At 35.0% G+C, this 27,585-nt stretch overlaps 1 protein-coding gene across 2 annotated transcripts; it reads left to right on the plus strand.

Annotated features, from left to right (window-relative positions):
- The first annotated feature begins 574 nt into the window (after nucleotides 1-574).
- On the plus strand, nucleotides 575-26,252 carry FAM21 (Family with sequence similarity 21). 2 transcript variants are annotated; one of them, XM_089647859.1, is made up of 13 exons: nucleotides 575-672; nucleotides 5,229-5,351; nucleotides 5,911-6,008; nucleotides 7,927-8,032; nucleotides 8,733-8,911; nucleotides 9,798-9,886; nucleotides 11,225-11,433; nucleotides 12,455-12,589; nucleotides 13,739-13,973; nucleotides 17,379-18,193; nucleotides 18,605-18,829; nucleotides 19,312-23,581; nucleotides 24,224-26,252. In XM_089647859.1, exons 1-13 carry the CDS (start codon nucleotides 670-672, stop codon nucleotides 24,337-24,339), a joined length of 6,603 nt encoding a protein of 2,200 aa, XP_089503985.1. In that variant the 5' UTR covers nucleotides 575-669; the 3' UTR covers nucleotides 24,340-26,252. The 2 variants fall into 2 exon arrangements, with proteins under 2 accessions (XP_089503985.1, XP_089503986.1); XM_089647860.1 differs by having other exon boundaries at nucleotides 18,605-18,805.
- Nucleotides 26,253-27,585: the final 1,333 nt, after the last annotated feature.

Genomic DNA, 27,585 nt, shown 5'->3' on the forward strand with positions numbered 1-27,585 from the left:
AAAAATTCCCGGGAATTTATACATCACTAGTCATGGCCCCATGTTAGTATTTGAATCAGTATTTTTTGTAATGGTATCACTCAATTGCCAGGGCTCCCACCAGGGAGCAACTTGACAAATGTAAATTATCTCTTATAGCGAGGTTGAGGACCGACTGATATTTGGGGCTTATGAAAAAAAGATGAGTGGAGATAGTAGAAAGAATGTTGCAAAAAAGCATTTAAAATGGAAAATGCATTGAGAAAAGCATTTAAAATGCAAAATGGTTTTTTGAAAAGCATTTAAAATGCAAAATGGAAAATACCCATTTTGCATTTTGCATTTCCATTTGAAATGGATTTATTTGAAATAAACCACATCTCTGCTGATAAATAATAATACTTTACATTTCAGACTAGGGGGAATTTTAAAGTTACAGATTCTGTTTTCATCTGTGGAATAAATCCAGAAGCATTTTATTAATTCCAGTACCTACCTTAAGTATTATACCATTAGAAACTTTTTTGCATTATTGAACACACTCGACATGTAAATATGTAGCGCTTCGAACAGGCAGCGTGACATTTGCGTGAATATTTTTGACAGTCGCAAAATAAATGGAATGTCAGTGTGGTTTATGATTTTTTACTTTTACCCATTCTACCTTTCTATTTCTATTGGAAAATAATTATGGTAAGCGACCCTTATTCACATTTCCTCAAAGTATTTACTGGTTAAGCTATTTATTTTAATATCGCACACCTAATATAATATAATATTATAGTCACAGACGGGATGTGACAACTAATTGCTAATAATAAATCGAATTGTTTTTGCATTTCAACACGTAATGCGAGGTAAAATAATAGTACAAACTACAAAGGGCTTTTTCTTACGAGTGCGTCACTTAATACGCTAATTTTAGGGTTATGGAATCGTAAACAAATATTTACATTTGTGACAGCTCTCAAAACTTGTTTGCAAATTTAATAACATAAAGCTATCATTTTCAATAGAAGCCATTGCTTTTATCGCAAGTATGACCTAATTGCGATAAAGTTGATGTTCGTTAGAGGTTATACTGTAGTTACTTACTGTCCTTTAGTGTGAAAATAATAATTCATTGGTCGTAGAGGCTTAGCTTACCTGTTTTACTGGAATTATTACGATTTAAAGTTTTTTTTTAAATTGACCGGGTAGTAGCCGAGTGTACGAATGCGTCGGGTTCCCCCCAGCCAGACGTGTCAGGTTCAATACACTACTAGCTAAGTGGTAATAGGATGAATTAAAATTGTCATTGTCAGTTTATTAGTTACCCGGGAATGTTTGTGTTTCTTTTAATAATAAGAGAAAGGTTCCGATTCGTCCCGGTGCATCATTTAGTATGCATTATTGCAATCACATTCTTTATCAATACTTCTGTGAACTAAAAACTACCCATCTGAAAAATTATTTATTAAATCATAACCAAAATTTCCTATGAAATCTTGAGATTTTTTATTAAGAATATTGTAGGTACTTAAATACACCTACCTACTTAATTATAAACCATATTTTATGTAACATTTTTTGTATTTCAAATAAGGAATAACATGAAATGTCACTAACTAGATGACAATTCTTTTTTCAAACTTTCTTCAGGCAGGTAGATACCATAGAAAAATGCAAACAAGTCCAAATAAACATGACGATTACATATTGAAAACAGAATCTTTAATGAATGATTAAAACGGCCATCATCTGGAACCAGAGAACATTCAAACAAATTTACAGACAGACGAAATGCAAAACGGTTGAGTTAAAATACGTCTTAAATAAGCTCTGTCAATAAACTCTTCAATAGTTTAACTTTATTTTTGAACTGAATGGAATAAGTTTTACATAGTTTTCCACTCCTCGTGAAATAGTACTCTCCATCACGTTCAAGATACCACATGGCAGAACAGTTTTTCTAGCACAACATGGCGTGACAAGAGGAATGGTGCTATTGAATGAAATTTCTAAAACAATGGATACATGTAATTACTCTATAAATAACCTTAAAATTTTCTTTCCAAATGTTAACACACTTTAGGCGGGAAAGGTAGTTCTACCCGTTCGGTCGATTCGATAGTTCTATCTTTTGCACCGGCCTCATCTCAATAACAGAAAATAATGTTATATACCAATCTCTTTGTAAAGGTCCCAACTAAATGTACATAATTATCAAATCGTAATACAAGTTTTCTTTTTATATTTATCTTCGTGCCTTTCGCTTAAATCGGTATTTCAACAACAGGATAGTATATTATTTAGATAACATATATTGTAATTGTAATAATTCAATGCCTGGAATGAGGGTTTTTATGACCGTAAAACCCAATTCGAATCTCTGTCTCTGTTCCGCCCCACTCAACTCCTATCTGCAAGCGAACGAGAGACGTCGGGCGTATTTAAAGAAAGCGGAACCTTTATTTTCGCCAGAAGACAGCGTAGCGCCAGCGCAAAAAATACACGCCAGAAATGTGTTAACAGCAGAGGCGGATTTGCAGTCTTGGCCGCCCTAGGCCCTAAGGCCCCAGACAATGTAGCCGCCCCTTTCTCAGTACCCATCATATTGACCAGGAGTATCCAAACTTTTCAGTAAGTTCCTAGGGTCAAAACCGTTTTAATTTTCCTGCCATTATCATTCATGGTTCATGAGGTGAGATTTGTCCAGGTCTTGGCGGCGGATACGTCTGCCCACCTGCTGCGTGGCGGGCCGGATCGAGAGAGACTGGGTGAGGGAGGCCTTTTGACCTTTCCAGCCGGACTATCTTGACCCATCGCCTTGCACCGCAGTTGGAGGGATGTATTCATACGTATGTCACTCCTGGACACACTAATCCCCAGATTCCTACCCACCCCTCATACATTTTCCTTTTCAGAACTTCCTATCCTTCCCTTCCTTAAAAAGACCCTCCACACAGCATCACCTAAGATGACATAGGTCGTGAGGGAAAATATTTTCCTCAAAGTGTGGAATTAATGTAAAAAAATACGCTTGCTAAATTCACTAGTTCAATTACTGTATAATTGTCGATTGTCGTGCGCTGTGTGCTGTGTGTGAACACGCTCTTGCATATCGCTATTTCGTTCGTAGAATATTTAGGTACTTAGGAAGTAATTTCTTGTTATCATCTGTGACTTTTTTGTCACGATTGGCCGCCCCTAATATCTGGCCGCCCTAGGCCCGGGCCTACATAGGCCTAAGGGCAAATCCGCCTCTGGTTAACAGTGTAAAAATTAAAAAGAAGTAGCCAAAGCAAATTTCTAATATTTTTAAAATAAGCATAGTAAATTATTTGACTTCACAGATCAAACTAACATCAACAAGTTTAGTACGAATTATGATAATAAGATTATGAGTGTTGTGTTATTTTCACAATATTTTTCCCTATTTACTACAAGGTCCAGTAACATCAGTTGAAATTTATTTATTTATTCATTACAACTACAGAAATTATTTTACAATACATTCAAAACTTTGACTGTTCGACTAGAAAATTCCCGTTTTAGGACAGTCAAATTGAAAACAAATTATTAAAAGCATTAATTACTCACCTGAAATATACATACAAATTGAAAATATCTCCCATGTAAAAATAAATGCGCGGATGGGAATTTAACACCTTTTGATGTCCGGTCAGGTGCTCTGGACCACTGAGCTACGTCGGCTTATTCGCAACCCGCCAAAAAATTCAATACGTACAAGTACTTCAATCGACAATTACTGCTTATTATATTTTTTTCACCTGTAAACAACCAAATTTATTTTGTAGGAAAGAATTTGTTAGTGCTGAATTTCGCACTAGATGGCGTCAAGATATATTATATCTATATTTTTTGTTGGAATATTTTGACTTGTCAAATATTATTATTTTTTTTTTCAATGATAAACTAATGTTTATAAGACAAGGTTTTTTTATGCATAGCACAAAGGATAAACAATTATTATAAGCAGTAATTACTCGCCTGAAATATCCATACATTGTATCATTAAAAAAAAAAAGTCGAATTGATGATCTTAGTTCATATTACATGTGCGATTTAATTATTAAGAACATGTACAATATATAAATTAAATAAAAATATACGAGTTAAGTTACATACCGTAACAAGTGCATTGTACTGTGAAGAGTGGAGAATGGAGAGCGGAGAAAGAATGGAGCAGTCGTTTTTGTCGTACAAGTAATAAATTAATTCTCACCAAAAACAGGCAAAGATTATCATCAAAAATCATTGAAATGGATTATTTTTTACCGTGTAAAGGGACAGAAAAAAACCAAATAACTTAATTAAATAACTAACATATTTATCAATATTTAAAAAAAAATTGTTTTATAAAAAATTACACGTCTGAATCTGTAGATTCTTATGTGATGAGCCATGGGACTCAGTCCGCAAGTCAACATTTCATTCTGGGTTTGTATGGAGGTTGAATTAATGAACCAGGTTTTATTTCTATTTGAAGATTTCATTTTTGTTGTTTCCTGGTGTTGACGGAATTGAAACATTATTAAGGCCCTCAATAATTAATACCCGGACTTAAAATCCGAACAGAAATCGGCTCCCAATTGTATAGAGCCAGTAGGACTATGTCATCCTCATTGAGCATGTTGTGAGGTTGTAGGGAGTGATGAGGAAAGGAGATACTGAGAGCCAAACGGTGCGTGGCGCTAGCAAAAACTTCAAAGGCGCTGTTTTAGGTATTATCAGTGGCCTTGGCCAGTTGGCGCCCGGTGTGGACTACTCCAATTGCTCCCGCACAGGGTTGGCCCCGTCTATCACTCCGTGAAATTGAATAATAATACGTATAATCCGTTGCTTTATAGTATACTCAGTGAAAATATAAAAACTATAGGTTCGTTAAATCTATTCAAGAAAATGGTTAAAAATTCCATACTAGCTGAGAGTGGTGATTTTGGATTACCCATATCGTAGCTTTTATCATAAATCACCTTAGAAACCCCACATTCGATATAATCCATCCATGTACGTTACTTATTTGATTAAATATAATTGTAAAGCTGCTCAACTCGACACAGAAATTCCCTACTTGAATGCAGGTTTATCTGCTCTAACCAAGATGTACATTTCATTTTTCGAATAATATATAAAATTATTTATCCTTCACAACTCTAACCTTTTTATAGCACAATATGCATCATCATCATGCAACACGTTTTGACACAATGTTTGTGAAACTTTATAGATTACATATATTTCAGGATGAAGGCGATAGCTCGGTGCGTTCCAAAGCATGGACCATAGAAGACCTCCGAAACGCATCGACTAACTGGAACCTTGATGGAGATCGAGCCCTACTGAATATCTTGGAGAATGTGCACAATGTAAGTACCCAAGGACAGGACAATATTGTATTGTCCCAGCTCTGGACCTATGTCCTAGTAGGAACAGAAATTTGGAGGACAGGACAAGACACTGTCCTAAAGATAGACGGGCAGGCTATTTCCGCAGAACAGTGTCTTACCCCCACCACTGCGCACAACCACATTGTCCATAGACACGACAGTAGGACAATAGGCAGAAGCTTCGCGTATAAGTGTCATTCCTGCGCATTTTTTCTGCTGAAAATTTTGCACAAATGGTACCCGGAATAGATTACTAAATTGATAACATTACTGTTAATAATATTTTTCAAAAACTCGCTCGTAACTCGCATCGTTGTGTATCCATTTTAGCAGCGTTCCGTGTTTGAACTACAGGCAAATTGCTGTATTGTTCCATTGTCCTGTCCTACGCAGTCCAGGCTGTTAACGGAGCTAGGACAGGACAATATTGTGTCGTCTTCAGTATTGTTCTCGAGTGAACTCGGCATGAGTAAAACAAATATTGTAAAATTTATAAAAAAAATTATTTGTTTATTTATTACAATGTTTAATATTTCAGAACATTGTTGCACGCAGCCAGATTACAGCCAGCAAGCTTCACAATTTAAATTCAGAACTTTGCCGGACATCTGTATCTTTAAAAAATGTCAACAATAGGTAATTAATATTTTTTTTATTATTCTTCTCCTTCTGGTAGATGCTTCCCAACCTTTTTCTTCCCCATCTCCTTCTCTTCCTCGCAGCTTTGAGCCTAACAACATTCCCCAAATTTTGGGGAAGCAACCACACATAAACTTAATATAATGTTTTTTTTAATGGGTAATTTTGTAGAAAATGTATTCAATTATGAATTTATCAATTGAGATTTTTTTTCATTCACTTAAAAACCTCAGCACGCTGATCTGATTTGCTGAGATTTTCACGGCTAAAAGTATTATCGTGATTTATTTTTTGGGTATTTTATGCCGCGTTGCGCTTCCTTCTTCTTTAGCCAAAGTTTACCTTCATCAACTTTCCACAGCCGGTCAAAAAATAAATCACGATAACTTTAGCCCACTGATCAGAACCCTAGTTGACCTTTGTAACAACACTATATTGTAAGCAATACTAATTGAGCCCTTTTGAAAAGTTGAGTTTACAGGACAAAAAACAGCATTAACAAATAACACAATGCAGAAAACAAATTTTATCGTCATATTGATAACAAATATGCCAAGTCAGTTTCTATTAAGTAATGGCTGATTTGTCTTGACTTTACCGTTTTACAGCATTACCGTTACATGTACCATTTTAGCGCACTACCGGCCGTCACGATAGGCCTTGTATTGTCCACTGTGGTTGAGATTTTAAAACGATTTTTGCTGTGACCTTAGATGTATACACAGCACTTAATTTGAATAGATCTGCACAAATGGCATTATTTCGGTAACTCTGTTTTTGTGGTCAACTTTTAAGAAGTTTATCGGCAAAGTGTCACTTAGCATAATATGATTGTTTCGTTGTTGTATTATGAACTATTTACACACTGTCTTGAGTTACTTAGAAGATGAGAATGCTTAGAATACATTCACAAAGCAAAGTTAGTATGTGTGCGATGACGCTGGTATTGCGTCACCGTAATTAGGGGCAGAGAAATGCGTTATCCTTTCTCTGTTCCAGGAGACTTGTGATTTGAAATGGAGATTATGTTACCCCAACCAACGCACAAAGTGATCGTCAGATTTCTGCATTTACCAGGTTGATGATTCTTTGCTTTGTTGTCCAGCGGGCCCGCACTTGGGAAGAACGTTCAATTAATCACAAGTCTTTAGTCTTTGACGTTTAGCTTGTTACCGCACTCGGTGCGTGCTTTCACAATAGAGGTATAAAATATTAAGGAGACAGTGGGCGTGCAATGAAAGGAGGTGGCTGAAGTAGTGCAGGCGAAGCCATGAGTCCCCAACCCAAATTGGACGAGATGACGAAAATGCCTTTTAACATAATACAGGGTTTTCCAATAAGAGGTGTTATTTTGAATAGCCCGCTATTTCGGTAGATGTTACTTTTGAAGCTGTCATTTTTTGACATTTGACAAGTAGAAACTACGTCATTAATAAAAATGGAACGATACACGCTTCAACAACGCATTGAAATTATTAAAATTCACTTGAGTGAATCAAATGCAAATCATCTTGAGTGATGAGGCCCATTTCCACCTCGGTGGCTTCATCAACAAGCAAAATTATCGCATCTGGGGCTCGGAAAATCCAAGAATTATTGTTGAAAAGCCTCTTTATCCTCAACATGTGACTGTTTGGTACGGTTTATGGTCCGGCGGAGTCATTGGACCTTACTTTTTCGAAAATGAGGCTGGAGCAACAGTTACGGTGAATGGATTGCGCTATCGAGAGATGATTAATGATTTTTTATGGCCGGAATTGGATGGTATTGATTTGGACAACGTTTACTTTCAACAAGACGGCGCTACGTGCTACACAAGCAAAGAAACCATTGATCTTTTACGATTGAATATCAAAATAACACCTCTTATTGGAAAACCCTGTATTAAACATGATAATATTGTTTATGTTTCTAGGTTTATGGGTCTCAGAAATACGCAGTTTATGGAGAGTTGTGTGCAGGAAGACGATTTAGAAATAATCAAAGATGTCCAACAGAACAAAGATGAACTAATCATCAATGTGAGTCTTTTTTTTTCAAATATATATTATAAAGTGTATAATTAAATAATTTATAACCAAGTCCGTTATGTGTTGTGGGTTTCCAGTCTGAACAGATGGTAAAGGATAAAACAGAACATGATAAAATAAGAGGTTAGGTTATGTTTGATTCTTATTTGTCTTAAATATTCTGTTCTGTCCTAGAACCCTAAAAAATATTTCTCATACCTTACAATATACTTTATTTAGATTTTATTTATTTACTTTTTATACGCCCATGGGATTTAAGTTGGGTACATGAATTGTTTACAATTTTTTACACAAGTACTGGTAATAAAAAATGGCTGCAAAAAATTATTTCTTACCTTACAATGGCCTACGATTGTATAAAATAAATAATTATAATGATTCTGAAATTATCAGATATATTATCTTGACATTAAAAAAATTGTTTAATTATGTTTTAAACATCGATTTTGTTTAATTGAAAATGTCGATATCATTTGCATACTCGTTTGCTAAACTATGTAGGAGAGGAACTTATTATTTAAGTTTTAGCGGATAAGTTACTAGCGAATTTACTATATAAGTTTTTTGTGAATGGTGACATTGAAGTAGGTCTTTATGCCTAGGGTGTCAAGTAGGCACTCTTAAATTGACTAGACTCAGGAGTTTGAACATTAAGTTATTTAGTAAATGAGCATTTGAATTCATCCCTTAGCCCCAATTGCCCCCCGCCAAGGGCAAGGATCCGGAAGGAAAGGAGGCAGAAAGGAGGGAGGCGCTCCTGCAGCGAGTCAGCCAGAGCTGCGGGGTGCTGGAGGGGCTGTGCGAGCGGCTGGACATCTCGCCCGATAGTGACAGCGAGTCCGACAGCTCTCCCGAGGACTCTGCACAGAGGTACAAGTCAATAATACAATAATCATTACAGTCTAGGTATCCTGAATGTGTTTCACAGGTAATTCTGTAGAACCTGCTTGAGAAGATTTTTTAACAAGAGTACCAACTGTTCCCAACCATCTTGAGCCATTGAGTCTGTGGAACCCCAATTGGAGTATTTTGTGAGGCTGAAGCTATCAGAGAAGGGAAGGAGATGAAGAAGAGGAAGGTGGGGAAGTACTCGCTATTCAGATCCTGGTCACCAAACACTACTAAAGCCATTACAAGCAGCGTTTCAAATCTTAATAGAGGTTTTACACGAGGGCGTCAATGAAAGTATCTTCCACTCTGGAAAATGCTGCAAATATACCTACTATATTTATTTTGAAATTAATAAATTGCGAAATAAAATTTACTTGCGCATTTGAACATTCGGATTGCTAGTTGAGAATTTTACCCCTCGATCACGGAGGCTGTAGCGCAGAGCAAATAGCGTTGATACTCTATGCACTGGTGTATGTGTGAGTAACTCAAGGGACACAAGATGAACACCCTTTCACAGCTGATGTCTTGCTTAATCTATCTATCATGCAGTTTAGTTTTTGTGATGTGTTCATTAGAATAAGTATAAATTCAGGTAAGTTTTTAGATTCTCACGGCCAAAAGCATTTTTGTTGTTTGTTTTTGGGGTGTTATGCCGTGTTGCGCTAACTCCTTCTTTAGCCGACGTTTCGGACAGCGTTGCAGTGTCCATCATCAGGGCAGATCCGGTAGATCCGAAGATGTGACACATCTTCGGATCTACCGGATCTGGATAAAAGTCGGCTAAAGAAGGAGTTAGCGCAACACGGCATAACACCCCAAAAACAAACAACAAAAAAAGTATAAATTCTTCCTTTTGTTCCAGCATTATTCTGCGACCTAAGGATAGTTACTCTGAAACTCCTCTACCGTATATTATTGGTTCACACAAGTGGCAAAAGAAATGGCACATAGGTAAGCTGACTTATTTTATAAAATCTATTCAAGATTTCTAACGTAATCTCTATGAGATTCAATAGATTGGGTATTAACCCTTTTGGAGCATGTGTATATTTGAAAATACATAGATTTACGAATTTTTTTCTCCCTATCTAGAGCTAATAAAAATTGTCTTCCTTTTTCAATTGCTTGGTGTAACTGCCTTTGCGTGCTATTTTTTTAATTGGGCTCTATCTACTAGTTTAGGCGGTAGCCAGTTTTATATTTTGAAATGCTATTTTTATACCAATTTTTTTTTTAAATGTAAGTTTTCGAAGGTATTTTTTAAATGTTTATGTAATTTTTTTTAACCTCTCTGACATAGAATTTTATTTATTATGTGTCCCTTTGAGAACTGTCAGAATGTGATAATTTTTGTGTTATTTACGAGTTTTACTAAAATCTTCATAACTCACGTTTTGGGAAACGTAGCCTCATTCTAAAAAATGTTTTGGAAAGATTATGAAATCCACTATCGCATTGTGTTGTTATACGTAAATATTTGCGTTTCTAAATATACATTTTATGAAAACGTCAAAAATATGTAAAAATCGCTTACCATTATTTCAAAGCCTTGAAAAATGTACGTTTTTCTGAGTAGCATAAAAGAATGACACTTTATATATTGAAGAAATATATTTAAAAACTATTAGTCACCTCAAAATATTAACCGTCCAAACTAAAATATTTTTAATAAATTATTTAGAAACGCAATAAATTATTAACGAACATCTTGACAGTTTCAATCGGCTTAGATAATGCACCTCTACGTTCCATAGATATTCCTGAATACAGACGCGTAGCGTTATTCATTATCGATACTCTGTTTTTTAAATCATGGCAATCCGTATACTAGTGATGGAAATAAATCAATTTTTGTAAAATCTCGCGCGTTTACGTGAAAAGACGTTCTAATGTCTTGACCGCTATTATCATATTTACGTCTTTTGACGTTCTAATGTTCTGAGTGAATGTATTATTTGTGAACGGTGTACGATTTGTCATTTTATGTTAAAAACGCCCTCTGAGAACTAATGTTCTTTCAAATTAAATTAGAAATAGCTTTTAAAGTATTGAAAAAAAAACACCAAAAATTTTCAAATAACCAATTATTGCTATCAAACATCAAATGTGTTCTACGGTTGACAGTTTTAATTCAGGTATCCTTATTATTACATTGCTTCAAAATCGGATATTTCGATTAAGACCATCACAAGTTACGTCCCTTTGTTGTTGTCACACATTTTTATGGTACCATGAATTATCCTTCTATCCTTCCTAATTTTGTACCTATATTTGTTTTTTTATTTTCAGGGCTCCACGACTGTTCCTCCGAGAGTGACTCCGATGACGACACTAAACCGAAACTGGCTGAGGAAGCTCGCTACTCCAGTTCGGAAGAGTCACAGCCCGAACAGCACGTGGAGAGGTCCAGAGATGAGAGGGTGGCAGAGCGGAAGAGCCAGATGTCTTTGCCCATACCCAACCAGAAAGAGACCAGCGATGGGAATAAGTCTTCAATGGTAGAAATTATTAGCATTCCTTGTCATAACTTCTTGGTGAAAAACAACCGTATTAATAAATGTTTTTTTTTTTCACTATGTATAATAATTTATTTATGTATTTACGATATTTGGGGCTTTTACTTAAAACAGTTAAATTAGTGTATTACGCTTATTATTGTATTTTTTTCTTCTTTTCGAGTTTCAACTGAATATTCATAATTATTCAAAGAATATTCTTTACACAATTCCTCTGAAAAACCTGTCTCACCTTTTAAATTTACCAGGTTAATGGCTGAGTGATTTAAAGCTATGAGTTTCCGCTGTGGTATTGCAGGTTTTTAAATCTTCTGCTAGCTAAGTCCTCCATCATTGCACAAACGACATTTTCGCCTTATAATGATGGTGGTAGGAGTTTTTCAAATATTGTCAGGTTATTTTTAACCCCAGTATTTATGTCTTACTTTTAATAACTGTTAAAACTTTGTCTCCCAAAGTTTTAACATAAATTATGAGACTTACTGGACGTGTAGAGATTACAGAATTATTTTTTTTGTGTTAAATTGTACAAGAGTCTCAACTGCTCCCATCCGCCTGGAGCTAGTGAGACTATGGCATCCCCAATTGGCGTATTTTGTGAGGCTGAAGATAGTGGTGAGGGGAAGGAGATGGGGAAGAGGAAGGTGGGGAAGTAGCTGGCTATTTAGATTTGGTCACCAAACAAAGCCAAATACCAGGGCGATACTAAAAGTATCTTCCACTCTGAAACGTGCCGCAAATATACCATATACATTATTTCAAATGAGTAAATTGTGAAATACACATGTTAATAAAATAAAATTTACTTGCGCACGCCAGGATTTGAATCCGCAACCTCCAGCTTGCTAGTCGAGTGCGTTACCCCTCGACCACCGAGACCTTCATTCTATGACATAATTTTGTGATATTTCACTTCCAGTGCGTGTTTTTGTAGTTGCCTAGCAAACATTATGTACATAATCAACAGACTGACGAGCAATTCATTTGTGCTTCATTCTTTCAGACCTCAACATCTACCAATAACAGCTCCGATGCAATAGATCAAGAGGTTGCCAAGATCAATTCTGACTTCAAAACACCACTGGACGTTGACGGCTCCCAAGAAAACTTAGATGGGGTCGACGGCGGACATAAAAAGGTATTGTGACAGTAACAATATACCGTATTGAATATGTTTTTATAACAAAACTGGCTGTGTAAAGGGCGGTTCATCAGATATGCCGGATTTAAATTTCCCTCCATATTTTTTGTATTTAAGTTGGCAACTCTAATGTTTGACAGTTGTCATCTGCTGTTATTGAGGTTATTAAAAAAATTATTTGCTATACAAAATAACAACGTCTTGTTATTGTTAAAACAAATTACAAATTTCTTTTCATAATTAAATCTGGCGTATCCGATGGACCACCTTTATAATGACCCTAAATACTTAACGCACAATTATTAAATAACTCACCCACTTTAAATGTTGTACTTGTTGTTCTGTGAACAGTAGACCTCGTCTAGACACATCTGCCCTGATGATGGACACTGTAATGCTGTTCGAAACGTTGGCTAAAGAAGGAGGTAGTGCAACACGTCATAATACCCTAAAAATAAATTACTATAAAAGTACTAGACCTCGTGTCCATAAAAGTATGTTTCTAATTTTCTCTCATTTAAATCTAAATCAAAACCAAAATTTCCTCTGAAATAATTAGATTTGTAAGTTGGTACCTATTTAATTATAAACCATATATTTTATCTAACATTTTTTTATTTCAAACAAAGAATTATACGATTTGTCCAAAGAAACGTCACTATCTAAATGACAATTCTTTATTCAATCCCTCTTCAGGCAAGTAGGTACCATAATATTGAAAATATCAGTCAAAGTTAGCCATCGAGTCAAAGTAAGGCTTGCTTAAATAATAAAGTGGATGAAGCAGATTTTCAAAAAAATTCAAATCAGTCAACTATTTCGTCAAATTTAGCCATGTGGTCAAAGTAAGGCTTGCTTGAATAATAAAGTGGATGCACCAGACTTTTGAAACAGGAAATGGAACATACAAACAAATTTACAGACAGATGAAACGTCAAACGGTTGAATTAACACGGGACTTCGCTACGCTCAGTCAATTAAAATTCTGTCAGAAATACACCGGTCACTTCACATAATATTTAGTTTTTACCCAATAAACCAGCAATGACAATGCATGTGACATGCAACTTTCCGAACTGTAGGTTGAAATCATGTCCGTAATTATCAATTTATTTGTTGAAATTCAAGATTATGTCTTTTTTTAAGGTTCTAAAAGTCATCCCAAATGCCTCTGATTTTGCTGCCGAACTAGCAAGAAAATTGGGTGGCAATGTTCACTCCACTCCCAATGTTGCCACTGCAAGTAAAAATGACACTGGAAAATCATCTGGTAGGCCTGGAAAGGATGGCGCCAAAACTGCTACAGCAAATAAAAATAAAGGAGGAAAATCTTCTGGGTTCGATCCAATGCTAAGAACTGAGCCTGCTAAGAGAGTTACAGGTAAATAAATATTATACATTAATCGTTAAGGTGGTTTTCATTTTAATAGTGAGATTAAACAATTTATTTTAATTTTTTTTATTATTTATTTATTTCTTTCTATACATACATTACAGTGTCTACCAAATATTTACATTTGTATATAATACATAAATTTAGAACTGTTGTTAATATGGTGTTTTATGCTGGGTGTGAGGTAGGTTTGAGTAGGTGACACTGTGGTGGGTAATGTTATATGTTTCGTGAACACCTCACTGGGAGAACCTTTGCTGAGGTGTTTACGTGGTTATGATTAAATGGTACATGTATTTATGTGTATTGGTTAAATTTTCTTATATAAGTGTAAGTTGGGATTTTAATTTTTTTTTTTTTAAATGGTTATTGTACATTGTTATTTAACCTTTTAAATGCCAGTAGGTAGAAGTGTAGCTGTGCACAGCAGGCCAAGAATGCGAGTTAACTCGCTCTTGGCACAGAAGCGGTTAAAGAAAAAGGAAAAAAATATTTATTTATATGCACATATATACATACACCCATGTATACATACATAAATACACATAAAGTAGAACCTCGTTAATTCAAAATCCACGGGACATCAAAAATTAAATTTCGAATTAACGAATTCCCACGTAATTCGAAATTTTATGAAAAAAAAAAACGCCGAAAATCGATTTTCTCGGCCGCCTCTTCAAATCCGGGTGGTATTTTAGTTGTAAATTCGTATTAATACCAATTATTTATTTATTTTCGCGGCCGATTACCGTAGCGGCAGGCCCTTTAAATTCAGATATTCGCAATAAATTCGTAAAAATGCTATATATTTACGCGTAAATCGAGATTTCGCTGCCGATTTCGGTCGCGGCCTACCCTTTAAATTGAGATATTCGTAAAAATACGATATATTTCCGCGTAAATCGAGATTTCGCGGTAAATTTCCGTCGCGGCCGGACCTTAATTTCAAATATCTGAATTTAAATTCGTAAAAATACAATATTTCCGCGTAAAACGAGAATTCTCAGCCGTATTCCGTCGCGGCCGGCTCTTTAAATTCAGACATTCGAAATAAATTCGCAAAAATACGATATATTTCCGTGTAAATCGAGAATGCGCGGCCGATTTCCTTCGCGGCCGACCCTTTAAATTCAAATATTTGATGTGAATTCGTAAAAATATGATATATTTCCGCGTAAATCGAATTTTATCGGCAGTTTTTCGCCGCGGCCGGCCTTTTAAGTTCAGATATTTGAAGTAAATTCGTAAAAATATGTCATATTTCGGCGTGAATCGAAATTTTTCGGCCGATTTCCGTCGCGCCGTATTTTTTAACTCGGATATTCGAAGTAAAGTTAATAAAAATACGATATATTTCCGCATAAATTGAAATTTCTCGTCTGATTTCCGTCACGGCAGGCCTTTTAAAATTCAGATATTCGAAATAAATTCGTAAAAATACGATATATTTACGCGTAAATCGAGATTTCGCGGCCGATTTCCGTCGCAGCGGGCCATTTAAGTTCAAATATTCGAAATAAATTCGTAAATTTACGATACATTTACGCGTAAATCGAAATGTCTCGGCCAAGTTTCGTCGCGGCCGACCCTTTAAATTCAGATATTTGGTGTAAACTCGTAAAACTACGACATATATCCGCGTAAAACGTATTTTCTCGGCCCTTCAAACTCGGATATTCGAAATAAATTTGAAAAAGTACGACATTCCAGTGTAAATCAATTCAGATTTACAAAATAATAATAGTAATTAGGACGATGTATAACCACGTAAAAATACATTTTTCGGTGTTTTATCGCCACGGCTGACTTTTAGATTCAGATTTACGATTTATTTTCGCAAAAATCAAATTTTTTCGAATTACACGAACAAATTTTCGTGCACGGACAAAAATAAATTTCGAATTACGAATTAACGAATTTCGAATTAAAAAAAAATTTTGTATGAAAAAATTTTTCTGCGGAAATTTTTTTGGCGAAAATTTCGAATTACGCGTTTTTTCGAATTATCGGGGTTCGAATTAACGGGGTTCTACTGTATATGCATGCATACACACATATAAGTAAGCACAATGTATGGCGCGTTCCTGCCTCATCTATTCTATGATATATTTCATAGAATCTATGTAATGGATCCCTAAGAACAGGCTTTCGTTGCCATAGAACGCCTGATTGAAATAGGAACCCAATATTGAATCAACTTCAACATTCGTTCTATTCTAAATACAATCAACTTTAGGTTTATTATTGGTTTGTTCTATGGAATATATTAGGTGGGATCCTAGCTATAGATACTTGATAGGTTGGTTGGGTGTAGGTACTGTGATTGGAGTAGGTACTGCGATTGGAGTAGGTACTGTGATTGGAGTAGGTACTGCGATTGGAGTAGGTACTGTGATTGGAGTAGGTACTGCGATTGGAGTAGGTACTGCGATTGGAGTAGGTACTGTGATTGGAGTAGGTACTGCGATTGGAGTAGGTACTGTGATTGGAGTAGGTACTGCGATTGGAGTAGGTACTGTGATTGGAGTAGGTACTGCGATTGGAGTAGGTACTGTGATTGGAGTAGGTACTGCGATTGGAGTAGGTACTGTGATTGGAGTAGGTACTGCGATTGGAGTAGGTACTGTGATTAGAGTAGGTACTGTCTTAGTAACAATTGGGATAGAGATTTTACCATTAACATATTATTTTTTTTCTAAAGTTACCAGAGCAATGGAGCAATAACCAGACTAAATGAAGTACCCAGTGCTGGCCGGGCTTTATACTGCTATAAGGGGTGCTTTTTCGAAATCTCACACAGAAATGACCTTCCTCTGGTTTTGAATGACAAGTGTGCAAAATTTTATCAATCTCGGAATAAAACTGCACATTTGTATCGAAAAACAAACCCACACAGTCACTATTCTTTATATATTTTCTAGCTGAAGTCCCCATGTTGCCCGGGCTTTGTTGACAGTAATTTTCCTCTTATTTTTTGTGTAAAATTTCATCAAGAAAAATGTTTCGAAATTCTGCTTTAAGAGGTGGGAAAAGGAGATGGGGGTGTTTGTCGAAATCTCGTAGACAGTCACCTTCTCTTGTTATGAAAGTCATATGTGCAAAATTTCATCAGAATAAAACTGTAGATTTGTTGTTATATTGACAATGTTCATTGTAAGAAGGGGGGGGGGGGGTTCGATTCAAAGCAGTCTTTAGTAATCATATACCAAAACCATTGACCCAACCTAAACTTTTAAAAATGATTCTGGATATTAAATACATTTTTGACAAAATCAATACTAATGATATTAAACTTTCATGGTGAATCCTCATTTCGGAGGACCTTCAAATTCAAAGGAATATTGCATTATTTGAGCTAATTCACTAATTAATATTATAATACTTTTATCTCAGGCAACATATTTTCTGACGAGCCTCCACCATTAGACAATGATCCTTACGCTGATACCGACGATCTATTTGGTGACAATGACGACGATGATGACAGCGCACTATTTTCAAGGAAAACATCATCGAAACCGAACCCATCCAAAACATTCCAATCTGCCGGACTCTTCGGAAGCAAGCAGTCATCAAACTATGGCGGGCTTTTCGATGATTTGCCAGATGAAAATGACAGCGATGATTTCGACAGCAGACCAAAACAAACACAATCGAAAACAAAGAGTTTGGCGGCTGGAAAACAGGAGCAACCTAAAAACAAACACTCAGGCCTATTTGACACATCTGATGAAGATGTCAAACCAAAAGCAAAAACGAAGGGTTTCTTTGATGATTCTGATGATGAGTTCTTTGCCAGTAACGTGCCACAAATTAAAAAAGTTGACACTAAATCCAGTGAAGTTAAAAATGCTTCGCATTCTAAAAAAGATCTTTTTGAAAACAATGCAGAAATAAAACAAAAAAAGAATAAAGGCTTATTTGACGAGAGTGCAGACGATTTTGACTCCAGTTTTGAGGTTACAAAAAAAGACTTAGCTAAAAATGTAGCTCCAAAAGAAGTTAAGCCAAATGTTAAGAAGGGTCTTTTTGATGATGATGATGATTCAGATTTGTTCGGCAGTAATGTTGCCAATAAAGTGGAGGAAAAGGGAAAGAAAATCGGGGGAGTTGTAGAAGACCAGAAGAAAGGAATTAAGAAACCGTCCCTGTTTGGAGATGACGATAGTGACGACGATGGTGACTTATTTGCCTCTCTGAAGAAAAAGGTTGGAACAAAATGCTTGTTTTAAATAAGTTACATAAATTTTAATTAGTTGTCTTAATCTTTTAAGGTAAATCTCAATAAAAGTGAAGATATTATCACAACTACACATAGGGTTTATTAAAGAAACAATATTCTAAAAAGGCAGTACACAATGTATAAGTCTTTTAAATAAATTGTTTTATTGTTGACAATTCAATGGCAGAGTTATCCAAAGCTACGGATTCCACCCAGGCGTCGAGGGTTCAGTCCTCCGTTAGCTTATTTCTCCATCATTGCACAATTTATTTTCCCAATATAATGATGGTAGTATGAGGAATTCAAATATTGTCAAGTGATCGTAACCTGGGAATTCTTGTATGTATTTCTTTAAAAAATATATATATTTTTCACAGTATTTTATGATATTTTTCAGCCCGCAGTTGTACAAAGTGCGCCAAGGAAGCAAGTTATAGAGCAAAAAGTTGATAAAACAGATCCAAAGCAGGAAGCCAATTTATTTCAAGAAACTATCGACACAGAGCCTGAAGACCTTTTTGCTTCTATGAAAATGCCGCCCAAAAAGCTGCCGGAAGTTAAAAAAGAGATTGCTTCCAGCCCACCCAGGGATAAATCTGTAAAGGAACCTGCTTTACCTAATGTTAGCTATTTACTTGAAAAATATGAATACTTTATTTTTTAGAAATTTATATGAAATTAATAATTACCACCAAGCTTTGCCCGAGTTTCGTCACTCTTTTTTCTTATTAAACAATTGAAAAATATTAAACAAATAAAGCTCCAAAGCTCATGATGGAAAAGATGTTGTGGTGTTATAAATACATAGTTGCATTAAACTTGAATTTGAATTTCGGACTGCTCACTGTTTAAGAGTTTTTGCTTTTTTTTTAAGCAGATTTTCTACTGCTGATGTTTTATAATATGTATATAAAGTTGTACGCCATCCAAATAATGAACACTCAGATTAAAAATAAACCCTGAATAGCAAAGCAGTCAGATTTTTTGACCAATGTGTGGATATACCCACATGACTTCACTGTGTTTTAAATATGAAATCGATGCGTTAGAAAGGGGATGGAGTTTTTAACTTCAAGTCAATAATCAATTATTTGTTTATTTCAGAAACCACCAGGTGCAAAGTCCATGTTTGGTGATAATACAAACATTTTGCAAGGTCCCAACAGCATTGCTTCAAGCATCTTGGCCAAGAGGAGAAAAGACTCATCCAGCAGCGAATCTGATAAAGATACCTTCAAAGGAACCTTTGAAAAGATTGGGAAAAGTCCCGGCTCTGATCAGCAGGCTCAAAACAGTCAAGATACAAGTAAAAAGAAAGTAAATGTGGTTGAAAAACCAAAAGCTCTGAACAAAAAGTCAGATTCAAAGGATAAATCATCTGAAATACAGAAGAAAGAACAGAGTTTAGAAGTGAAGAAAGAAGAAATATTCAAGAAAATGGACAAAAAAGTTGAAGTAAAACCAAAGCCAGAAGTTAAAAATAAAGTTAGTAAACAGACGGTAAAAGATGTCGCATCGATTTCAAATGTTCTTGATAAGCCCACAAAACCCGTTCAAAATCTATTTGAAGATGTTGACGATGACTTGTTCGGAGCTAAAAAAGTGTCAGTTGTAAAGGTGGCACCAGAAAAAGTCCTAGAAAGATCAACTAGTCTGTTTGATGATGTACCACCGCCTTTAGATGATGAAATCCCGCCTCCTGACGGCCCACGTGATGTCAATTCGCTCTTTGATTATGATGATGATGAAGATCTGTTCTCTACAATTAGGAACATCACTAAAACAAGTAAAAGCACGGTTTCTAGTGGGTTATTTGATGATCTTCCTGCACCAATAGAAGAGGTTAGAGAAACCAAATCATCAAACGTTGGCCTGTTTTTTGATGAACCTCCAGATCTTGATGATAAAGATGAACCGGTGGGTGATTTAGACATGTTTTCGGATTACCCTTACTATAAGTCAGTCAACATTATTAAAAATAATGCCGTTGAAAAAGTAGTAGATCAGTATTTTGTGGGTAGAAGAGATAGTTCAATTGTAGAAGAAATTGGAAAAGTTGCAACTCAATCAGATCATGAAGAAAAGGTCGTGGACAATGACCAATTGCATCAGAAATCAGCCGGAGTTAAATCAATTTTGACTGATTCAAAAACTGAAGATTTCTGTGAAATTAAAACTGTTTCTAAGAAATCATCAGTCTTTGATGAGCTTTCTGATGATGATGGTGATTTATTTTCTTCTCTCGTTAAACTTAAGTCTACTGAAGAAAATGCACCTGGTAAGATCTCGGGTTTTTTTGGTGATGTTAATGTGGATTTGGTTCCAAATGTCAATAAAGAAACAAACGATAAAAATCTATTTGAAGTAAGGACAGACCCTTCTTTAAAAGTGAGTATGGATCTATCGGAAAAATCAAAAGGTTTGAATGATAATGTTGAAGAAAATTTAATTCCAATTATCAACAAAGAAGAAGAAAATAAAATGCTATTTGAAGTAAGGACAGATCCTTCTTTGAAAGTGACCATGGATCTATCAAATAAATCGAAAGATAATGTTAATGAAGATGTCTTTCCAAATGTCCACAAAGAAGAAGAAAATAAAATGCTATTTGAAGTAAGGGCAGACCCTTCTTTGAAAGTGACTATGGCTCTATCTGATAAATCTAAAGGTTTGATAGATAATGTTGAAGAAATTTCTTCAAAGCCTGAAAGAACACAATCCACTCCGACTTTGGCAAAAAAGCCATATATAGTGTCAAAACCTGACATTACAAAGAGCAAACCAGAAATTAAGCAAACCAAACCAGACATTTCACCTGTAAAACCAAATATAAGTCCAAAGTCAATGGTGGACGCAACAAGTGATAAAAGCCCTGATATTGACAAAATATCTAATGAAGGTGATTCAAAAGCCGATGTTAATCAAACAAAACCGGAAATTTCTAAAGTGAAACCGACAATTGAAAGTAAAAAGCCAGAAATTGTTAATGTGAAACCAAATATTGAAATTAAAAAGCCAGAAATTTCTGGTGTGAAGCCGAATATTGAAATTAAAAAGTCAGAAATTTCTGGTGTGAAGCCGAATATTGAAATTAAAAAGTCAGAAATTTCTAGTGTGAAACCGAATATTGAAATTAAAAAGTCAGAAATTACTGGTGTGAAGCCGAATATTGAAATTAAAAAGCCAGAAATTATTCATGCAAAACCAAATATAGAAACTACCAAGACTAAGGAACATATTGAGAGTGAGGAATCCACTAAAGAAACCAAACAAGATATTGTTACATCAAAACCAGAAATTATTTCTACCAAACCAGTAATCATTTCACCAAAACCAGAACATAGTTCTAAAATTTCGGATCTTGAGAGCGATAAACAGAAATCGGCTAAAGACATCAAACAAGATATTGTCATGTCAAAACCTGAAATAAATGCTAGAAAACCAGAAATTGTTTCTACCAAACCTGGAATTATTTCGCCAAAAGCAGAAAAGAGTCCTAAAATACCAGAAATTCCGAGCCCTACTTCTACTGAAATTAATTTAGCTAAGTCCAAATCTTCCATGTTTGATAAATTTGAAACAAAATCTTCATCATCTGATTCTGATACTTCAAGTAGTGATGCATTTGCTGATGACAAAAATAAACCAAAAATAAAACCGGAAATTAAACAAATCAAACCAATTACAGCAAAACAAATGCCCAAAGAATCGTCAATTCAAAAAGATGTTTCAACAGAAACAAAAATCAAAACTAGTATTTCGGAACTGGTCAATAAAGCTGAAAATGATTTTGCAAATGGAATATTTAGGGAAGAAGCAAAGATTGTCCCAAGTTCTTCCATAGGTGATATCAAAGCTGCTCTTTCAAAGAAATCCAAGAGTTCTCTTGATATGAGTGAAGAAATTGACGGAAGCTCTCATAGTTCCATGAAAAACTCCAGCAAATCAGAGAATGCATCACCAACTAAAACCGTTGGAAAACTCAGTCAGAGTAGTTTGAACATAAATGTAAAGGCCTTGATTCCGGGAGCTGCCCCAAAATTAGTCAAAGAAATTAATGAAGAACGGAGAGGGATTGAATCTACTATCGTTAGTCCAGAAACTTCCAAACCTGATGACATCAATTATGAAAGGAAAAACAGTGATCCTGGAAATTTGATTGGAATTGAGCACGAAAGGAAAGGAAGCCAACCTTTAATCATGCCACCTTCTAAAGGTTTAGAATCCATCAAGTCAGTCAGTTTTGACGAAGACCCGAAATCTCTAGACTCAGTATTAAGTAACAGTTTATCTAAAGATAGGGTTAAAATCCGAGCTAAAAGACGTCCATCGACGAGGAAAGCAAGGCTCGAAGCTGTCAGAAAGTCTACAGCTGATATTCTATCATTTGATGAAACAGATTATGCAGATATGGATTATACTTCTTCTTTGCCAACTTCTCCTTTTGATAAGAGTATACTTGATGTAAGTTCAACCACAGATAAAGATAGTGACTTCTCAAGCTCACTGCAAAGCAGTTTCAACGATGAAGACACCATTCAGACTATCGGAAAAGTGTACAGGGATAGAGGAGTTAGTAAAAATGGCCTTAGGGACTCTGGAAAAGATGCAAAAAAAGATTTTGTAGCTAAAGTAGACAATAGTTTGACAGAAATTAATAAAGTGAAAGTTAAAACAAAGAAAGCTATAGCCGATAAGACCAAAAAAGTAGATGATTTATTTAATATATTAAAAGGTGAAAATTCCGAAGAAGACATAGGTGACGATTTATTTGGAAATATCATATCTAATGCTGGCATTAGCGAACCATTAAAAAAAGTTTCCGAAGCAAAACCAAAGAAGTCTTTAGGATTTTTCGGAGAGATTGGTGAAGGTAATGATCTTTTTCCGAGTAATGAAAAGAAAAAACCAACAGCTTTATTCAGTGATGATTCGACAGAGGATTTGTTCTCGTCCTTAAAATCAAAAGAAACCACTGTAAAAACAAAGAAAGAAACTCCTGAAATTGTTAAACCGAAAGAAACTGTTGTAAAGGCAAAGAAAGACAAAATTGATAATGTGAAGAGCCAAGGTGCTATTCGTAAGATCACAAAAACAAAGAACGTGTTCAACGATTCTGACAGCGATTCTGATCTTTTCTCTAGTAAGTCAATGGCCGCCGATCAAAGAGCTAAGCCGAAAACAAAGGGTAAATCTAGTGATAGCAGAAAGCAGACTGATAAAAGTAAGAATAAGTTATTTGGAGACAGCGACTCGGAAGATGAGCTGTTCTTTAAGCCGGTGACGCAAGGTAAAGCTATTGGGGGCAACAGGGATAAGACAAGGTTGCTGTTTGATGACCAGGATGATGGGGATATTTTCGAAACTGACAAAGGTGGGTTGTATTCAACAGTATTAATATGGAGATGGTCTTCATAGCTTCCAAACAGGCCCATTGTGTTATCTCGCATGTTTCAGTCTTTATATATTGTTGTTCCCGTTACGATTGATGCACTTGGTGAGCACTGAGTCCTTGATTCCCTTGTCGTACAACTCCGCTGCCACCGTCGCGTCCTCAAAAGTGTTCTCACCTCTTCTTTCTCCACGTTGTCATCGGTCTCAAAGTGTTCTCACCTCTTCTACCTCCACGTTGTCATCGGTCTCAAAGTGTTTTTCAAGTTATGAAATCCTCCGCCATCCAGCTCATGTCCATGATCTGGTGCCCAGTGATTTTCATGTTTTTCTTCACCTGAGGCAACATTTGGCCGGAAAACGCCAAGACCAACGAGGACGTATAGGAAGAGGTGAAAACAATTTGGACAGCGCACCTAGTGTTCCGGCTCACCCGAGTGCATCAATCGTAACGGGGACTATGTTGAAAATATTTATCTAAAGTTAAATATATTTTCTTTGTGAAAATAAAATTTTCCTGATTTTTTAAATAATAAACGACTAAGCTTTAGACAACTCTTTATATAATTTTTTAGATTTTAGAAGTCCAGAGCATGGAAATTAAAATGTAATCCTTATTATTTAGGTGCCGTGAAGAAAACTGTTTTGCCGTCGAGCAGGACACAAGCAAAAACACAAAACGTAATCCTTTCCAGTGCAGAGATCGCTACCCAAGATCCCCTATCTTCATTCTTTAACTAAATCTCTATTGCCCTCGGTAAGGTTGAACGGTTGAATGTTACAACTATTTATTTAAACTCCGATAATATCTGCTAATCGAAACTTTGTTAATTTTGGAGAGTTTTGTAACTTACACAAAGCAGATATCAATTCCCCGAATCAAATAGAAAATACAATTTTAATTTGTCATACATATTTTTAAGCTGACTTTTTGGCGCGTAGTTTCTCTTTCTACGCCAATTATATAATAAAAGCTTATCAAAAATATCAGAAATATCAAATATTATGTAGTGTATTTTTCCATACACTATAAATAGAATATTCTAAATTGAATTAAAATCTTCATAAAGAAATAATTAATTTGTAGTTAAGGAAGAGTGATACAATAACTACCTATATAAATCACCCCAAGTGCAATGAAGACGATGAGGAATACTCAGTTTCATAATATTTTGTTATTGTTGAAATATTTTTTATACATACATAATATTATAATATACGTATCATATTGTTATTGTGATGGCAACAAACCTTTACTAAAATAAAGTGAAATTTGTTCCACTTAAAATGCTGATGATTAAAAATTAAAAAATTTTTTTTTTAAATATTGAAGGTTTTGTTTTAGCCATTATAATTCTTAAGGAAAAGTAATTTTATAAGAATATTGGTTCATTTCGGTTTTTTTTTTTTTTTTTAATAAACTTCCATCTTTCAAGGGTATTCTTAGTCATTGATTCGAATTTTCTACTCTCTAAATGCTAAATTTATTTATGTAAATTTACATTTACATACATACCTTTACTATACATACATTAAAAAAAGAATTCATTCATTGGTATAGTTCAATGACGTTAAAATACATTTAGACTCGTTATTGTCTCACAAACGATTGCAGGTGGAATTTTCGTATTTGCGTTGAATACTGCTTAATACATCACGGGTGTGACTGAGATACCAAGATAAACTTACTCGCTTATACTATAAGACCTACACAGAATACTTTATGAGACAACAGCTATTAGGTTGTCCTGTTCCTATGTTCGCAATATCACTTTCTCTAATGGCACTAAAAATCTTGAGGAAATAATTGTATTTTTTACAATAATTAAATACTTAGTGTGTATTTACGAATAAAATCTTATTTCTTGGCTTACTAGTGTTTTGCCAAGTAATGAAAACATTTTCATCATGCGCGGAGGTATTTTGGTACTGCAATTTTCTTAGAGGTAGCACAAGACCTTACGCTACGCGTAATAGTTTATGTACTAAAACTAAAAAAATCAAAAGCCATTCAATTATCTTGCTTTTGGCTTGCCACTTTGAGATTTCTAGAACGTGTCTATATATATTGTAACATCATTGATAGTTGTTATTTTTTTCTTACCTTTCAATTTTTGATTTATTAATTTATAATTATAGTTCCTCATTATCGTGTTATTCTATGACTTTTGTTTTTTTAAATAAATAAGCATGCACATAGAAAAGGCTCTTTGAAAAGGTGGAGTTAAGCGCATGGGTAATGTCTGCATTGATGACACCTGTATGCAGTTGATGGGTTAAGAGTTGAGGAAAAAGCTAATTTATTTTTTTATACTTTAAAAGGGGACTAAGGAGAGATGCAATGTGGATAAGATGGAAGATAATTTTAGATAAAGCTATATTTCAATAATATTAGCTACTACTTTAATGCAATTAGGTTTATTCAGATTTTATTTTTTATACAGGTACTTTTTTTAAGTTTGAATAATGGCTCTTATTCTTTTTATTTAATAAATTAAAGCATCTTGCCTTTTTTATTATGTTTCTTTTTTTATTTTGTTTCTTTCTTTATTATTATGTTTCTTTCTTTAAGATGTATTAAACTTGAGATTTCACAGTTTTTGGTGTAAATTTGTATTTTTTACAAAGCAGATTAAATGTGATGTTATTTTTATTTTTAGTGCAAATTATAATCGTTTGTGATATTAAAAAATGCTACACGTTCCATTAGATTTAAAAATATATGAAATATATTTGTACCAGTAAGATTTTTTATTTCTCTCACCGTGAAAACCTTTCAGACCACAGACATATGAATATATAGACTAGAAATTAAAGGTGAGGGGTAAAATCAACTGTTGAAGGACGAAGGGGGTAAAGCTGACTGTGATTCGTCAATAAATCAACCTGACAGTATATAGGCATCTCGCATTATAATATCACCATTTAGTTCTTAAAAGTAAAATCTGCTTTTGAATGAATAGACATTTTTACATGGGAGCGCAAATTACTCGCCACGTTATGAACAAATTTGCGAAGTCCAAATTCGGCAAAATAAATTTCTTCTATTTTCAGAGTCGAATATTTTGTTTACGTATTTAGTTAAGACACTTTTATAGGTGTTCATAATTTACTTCCCAGTAACAACGATGCGCGCACTTGGGAATTGCTACATTCGACCAATGTTGGAGGGTTGTCACAACCGCTATGTTCCTATTAATAATAAAATATTGAAATCTTTAAGAAAGAAAAGTAAAACAACTAAAAAAACAAATGAAATTATATACACACAGTTTTTACCAGCGATTCCTAAGAGTATTTGGAGTAAAAAATTGGACATCATTTTGCCTTCCGATGACACTTTTTCAATTAAAAACAAAAAACATGATTTTCTATCACACATCGCCACTCGGTATAACCTAGCGCATTACGTGATATGCACTCCTTCTCGTTCCAGCAGTACCGTACATACGAAACAAGCGCGTACCTAACACATGGTACCTAAAGCGCAAAAGGAGAAGGCACATCCCTGATTCTTATGCAAACGGCTTTGTATTTTGCGTCCAGATGTATATCGATGTGATAGTATATGTTTCTACAACTGATCCATATTATACGATGTGAATAAGCTTAAAATAATGCTTACATATGGAATGTAATACGACAATTGGGTTTATTCTCTTTTTCACATCTATTTTTACAAGTTTTCATAGCACAAGCAACCATTTTGCCGTGTTATTTCGTAAAATGCCTCGACCATAGCTCGACGCTAGTTCGAACAAGAATGATGACGTCACATTCTCAAGATTCACGGGAAGCCATACGCGAGCCCAGCCGGCTCCAATGGAACCGGTATGGGGAGTGGGGAATAATACGCTTTTAATCACTTAGGGCAGGTCTACTAATATTCATATGTCTATGTTTCAGACCAACCCTTAAGACGTGAAAAATAAATCTGTATATTTATGAGTTTTAGGTAGACTACAACAATAATAAAATAAAGTTTAA

Source organism: Hesperophylax consimilis, chromosome 27 (assembly GCF_061612785.1).
Source record: "Hesperophylax consimilis isolate HC1 chromosome 27, BYU_Hcon_1.0, whole genome shotgun sequence".
Classification (NCBI taxonomy): Eukaryota; Metazoa; Arthropoda; class Insecta; order Trichoptera; family Limnephilidae; genus Hesperophylax; species Hesperophylax consimilis.